Below are 3366 nucleotides of genomic sequence, written 5' to 3' on the forward strand. Positions count from 1 at the left end.
GCCTTAATGTATGCTTTTCAGCAAAGTGCCGGTGCCTCTTAATTGGAAATTTCCCTTAAAATTGTAGTTCAAATAATTGTGCAGGTGTTCGAAGAAACCTTCTCAGTCTATAAAGGCAAACTTAAAAGCATTTTGCCCATTTTCTTGTTTTTCCATTAATATTTTTTAATCGGGAGGGTAGAAGTAATGTGACTTAATGGTCCACTTAAAAAAACACTTATGAACAGTGAAAGGTAATCGTTCAGTTGTTAGGTATTTAAGTCTTTATTTATTTCGTTACTTTTAAAAATAGTACATAGCTATAGCAGGGAAGTAATGAGACATCTCATGAGCCTCGGGCTTCAGCCCAAGTAGTATGCTATCTTACTTTACGAACAAACTAGTAAAGTAATATGATATTTTAACATCTAAATTATAACTTTGATTTTACTGTAATAGGCGAGAACGTGATGGTGGACATTCAGCGGAGGTGTATTGGTGTGAGTGAAAACAGTTTACTATCACTAGTGATGGAAAAGCCACTTCCGTTGTATGTACAGTGTGCACCCACACACTCTGGCCTATTACAGTAAAATATGTTTCAAAATACGGTATTTGTCTATGTTGAAAAATACTATTTCACCATCAGAAAGTAATCACACATTAGGCGTTGTGAACACATTTTTGACACATACATTCAAAGCCCCAAGACAATTTAAGTAATTCTTGACGGCGATCACTTGTCAACTTCATTTCGGCCGGATTTAAATAATTGATGAAAAGCTGTTCCCCTTTCTTCACTGGCCGAGTTGTCGTACAGATAAAAGACTTGTTGTGCGATGTTTTGTTCACGTTTGATACACATGAATGGTTAAACAGTGAGAAAACATTGACCACTTTACAGGTTCCATCGTGACCAATTGAATTTGCTGCTACAATAAATGAATGATGTGCGACCAAATGCATCAAGAAACGCCGCTTTTCCTCACTGTCAAACAAAGCTCGTATTTTTGGTAGTGCAATTGTGTACATGTACAGGCGTTTCACTTCATCCAACGGTGTTACCATTCTTCTCTTGAGTTTAAAAAAGAAATGATAATTTGAGACTTGGTCGTGCAATGATGTCGGCAATTGATCAGGATCTTCACCCAATGTGGTTTCAACAAACTGCATCAAGAGCTCCACATCCGAAAATGTTGAAATGGCATTTAAAACCGTTTGAGCAATTAGTCTTGTTCGAGTCGTACCATCAGGTTGTTGTGTTTGAACTTTATCGAAAAACTTCATCGCAAAAAATGTGCCACATTCCCATTTATGAGTTTGGTTTTGCTTCATGCACTCAATATTACAGAACATAACTGACGTGCACTGGTTGCATGCAAGAAAATTGGAGAAAATGCTGCGAAAGCATGTATAACATACGGAAAAATCGTCAGTTCGACTCACCGCAAAATATTTTTCCAACAAAATTATTTTACCATCTGGAATGTCTCTACTAGCCACCAAATGTCGACCAAATTCTTGGTTATATTTCATCTCCACTAAGTTAGCCAAACAAGGGAATTTTTTATTGGCTTCAAAGTCCAATTTAGGTTGACTTTCTTCCATCCGTCTTATCATTGGATTGGCCAATTCTTTCAGACATTGTTTTCTACGTTGCTCAAGCTTTGGCAAAAGGCGATCCGGTAAATTTCCTTTCTTGGCGAGCTCAATGTCTACCAAGGCTTCAGCAAACATATTAAGGTGGAAGAAACATGCCGACCTGTTAGAGTACACCAATGCAACATTCTCACTATCAACTTCTGCGGAACGCAAACTCTTATTATACAAGTCCATTGCCATATGCCAATCGTTTTTAGCAAAGTAATTATTTCCAAGTAGTCGACTTTCCGTTGATTTTGTATTATTCTTGAGAAATTTTATCGTTTCCAACTTATTTGATGTTTCATTAATTTCAGTTAAATCATTCCGTTCACCGTTTCCCTCCCAGCAATCGAACATATCAACATATTTAATCGAATTTTCTTTCTTCCACAAATTTTCCATGATTTCTCTATTCCTGTTTCTTAGAACTATTATGTCTCAATAAACTAATGTACACTTTTCCACAGGTTGAATTGAATCCGAAAGGTACACAAACAACTAACACGAAATTGTCTCACTGAACTAAAATGAATATTTTGACAACATGCAAACCGGTTAGTAACTAAAATTTCGCAATATTACGTAATCAATTAAAATGATAAAGAGGCGTGCGGGCGGCGCGAAAATCGTCGGGTCGGGATTAAAAAACCACATGTTCAGGCCGGGTTTGAGACAGAATATCAAATCAAAACCAGATCAAAATGAGTTCTATCCTTCGCTAAGTTGGTCTAAGCATATTTTCCGCAGATCACTTATGTGTGGTGCATGAGTTTTGCTTTGTGAAAAATTGAATAAAACTTTATTCAGAAAATTTTTGTTAAACCGAAACCAGTTTCATTATGGGCAGGATTCCGGCCTTTCTTATTTCTCCATATCATACCCGCACGTTATTAAGCGGGCGTGACGCAAGTCCACTACCAAAAATGGTTTTTTTTTTAAATTGGAACGGTGTAGCATATTTACAGTCACAGTCACAAGTGGCACATGTTGAGAAACCTGTTGTTAGGAAAATGGTTAAAAAATGTACTGAAAGAATTTAAACGAAAAAAAACCGAATCATCTGCTACTTGTGTCGCAAATTTCTTTTTGTAAAATTTTCTTTCACAAATTTTTTGTGTCAATTTTTTGTTGATAAAACTTTTGCGTACGGCGCACAATGCGTCACCCTTGGCGATATCAGTTATTTTGTCAGTAAGATAAAGGACTTGCGTCACATTTACCAAGGTAAATATATGGGCGGGCGTCTGTATAGCATTACTTCCGCCCATATATTTACCTTGACATTTACACTTCAAGGGTTTTTTGAATGAAATTCGTTATGTGGAAATAAGAGAAGTTGGAGAAATAACCAAGGTAAATATATCGACGGAGGTAATGCCATTCAGACGCGCGGCCTAGCACAATAGTTCGTTGCCACTGACATCTTTTTTTTAATGGTTGACTATGATTTGCTTGTGTTTCACAAAATGTTGTGCTTATAACAAAACATATGGCCCTGGCCCAGGCTTCTAAGCAATTTTGTTATTTTAAAGACAGGTAGAGATGGCGTTTAAAGGTTTGTTCCAAGTAACTGTAAACCAAAAATTTGACAGTTCAACTTGATCCAGATCGACATAACCTGCACGATTTTTCATATATATTATATACAAATGTTGATGAGGTTATGTCCATCTGGATCAAATTTGACAGAAATTTGACATTTTGTACGACATTGGAACAAACCTATAGCAAAATTTCGTGCCA

At 36.6% G+C, this 3366-nt stretch overlaps 1 protein-coding gene across 1 annotated transcript; it reads right to left on the reverse strand.

Moving 5' to 3' along the window:
* Positions 1–610: 610 nt before the first annotated feature.
* On the reverse strand, positions 611–2211 carry LOC119082598 (SET and MYND domain-containing protein DDB_G0273589-like). Its single transcript, XM_037192148.1, has one exon. It carries the CDS (start codon positions 2023–2025, stop codon positions 643–645), a length of 1383 nt encoding a protein of 460 aa, XP_037048043.1. The 5' UTR covers positions 2026–2211; the 3' UTR covers positions 611–642.
* Positions 2212–3366: the final 1155 nt, after the last annotated feature.

The sequence above is a fragment of the Bradysia coprophila genome, unplaced genomic scaffold (genome assembly GCF_014529535.1).
Source record: "Bradysia coprophila strain Holo2 unplaced genomic scaffold, BU_Bcop_v1 contig_476, whole genome shotgun sequence".
Classification (NCBI taxonomy): domain Eukaryota; kingdom Metazoa; phylum Arthropoda; class Insecta; order Diptera; family Sciaridae; genus Bradysia; species Bradysia coprophila.

Excerpts from the sequence above, each read along its gene's own strand:
- LOC119082598 (XM_037192148.1), bottom strand. The coding sequence starts at position 2,025 with ATGGAAAATTTGTGGAAGAAAGAAAATTCGATTAAATATGTTGATATG.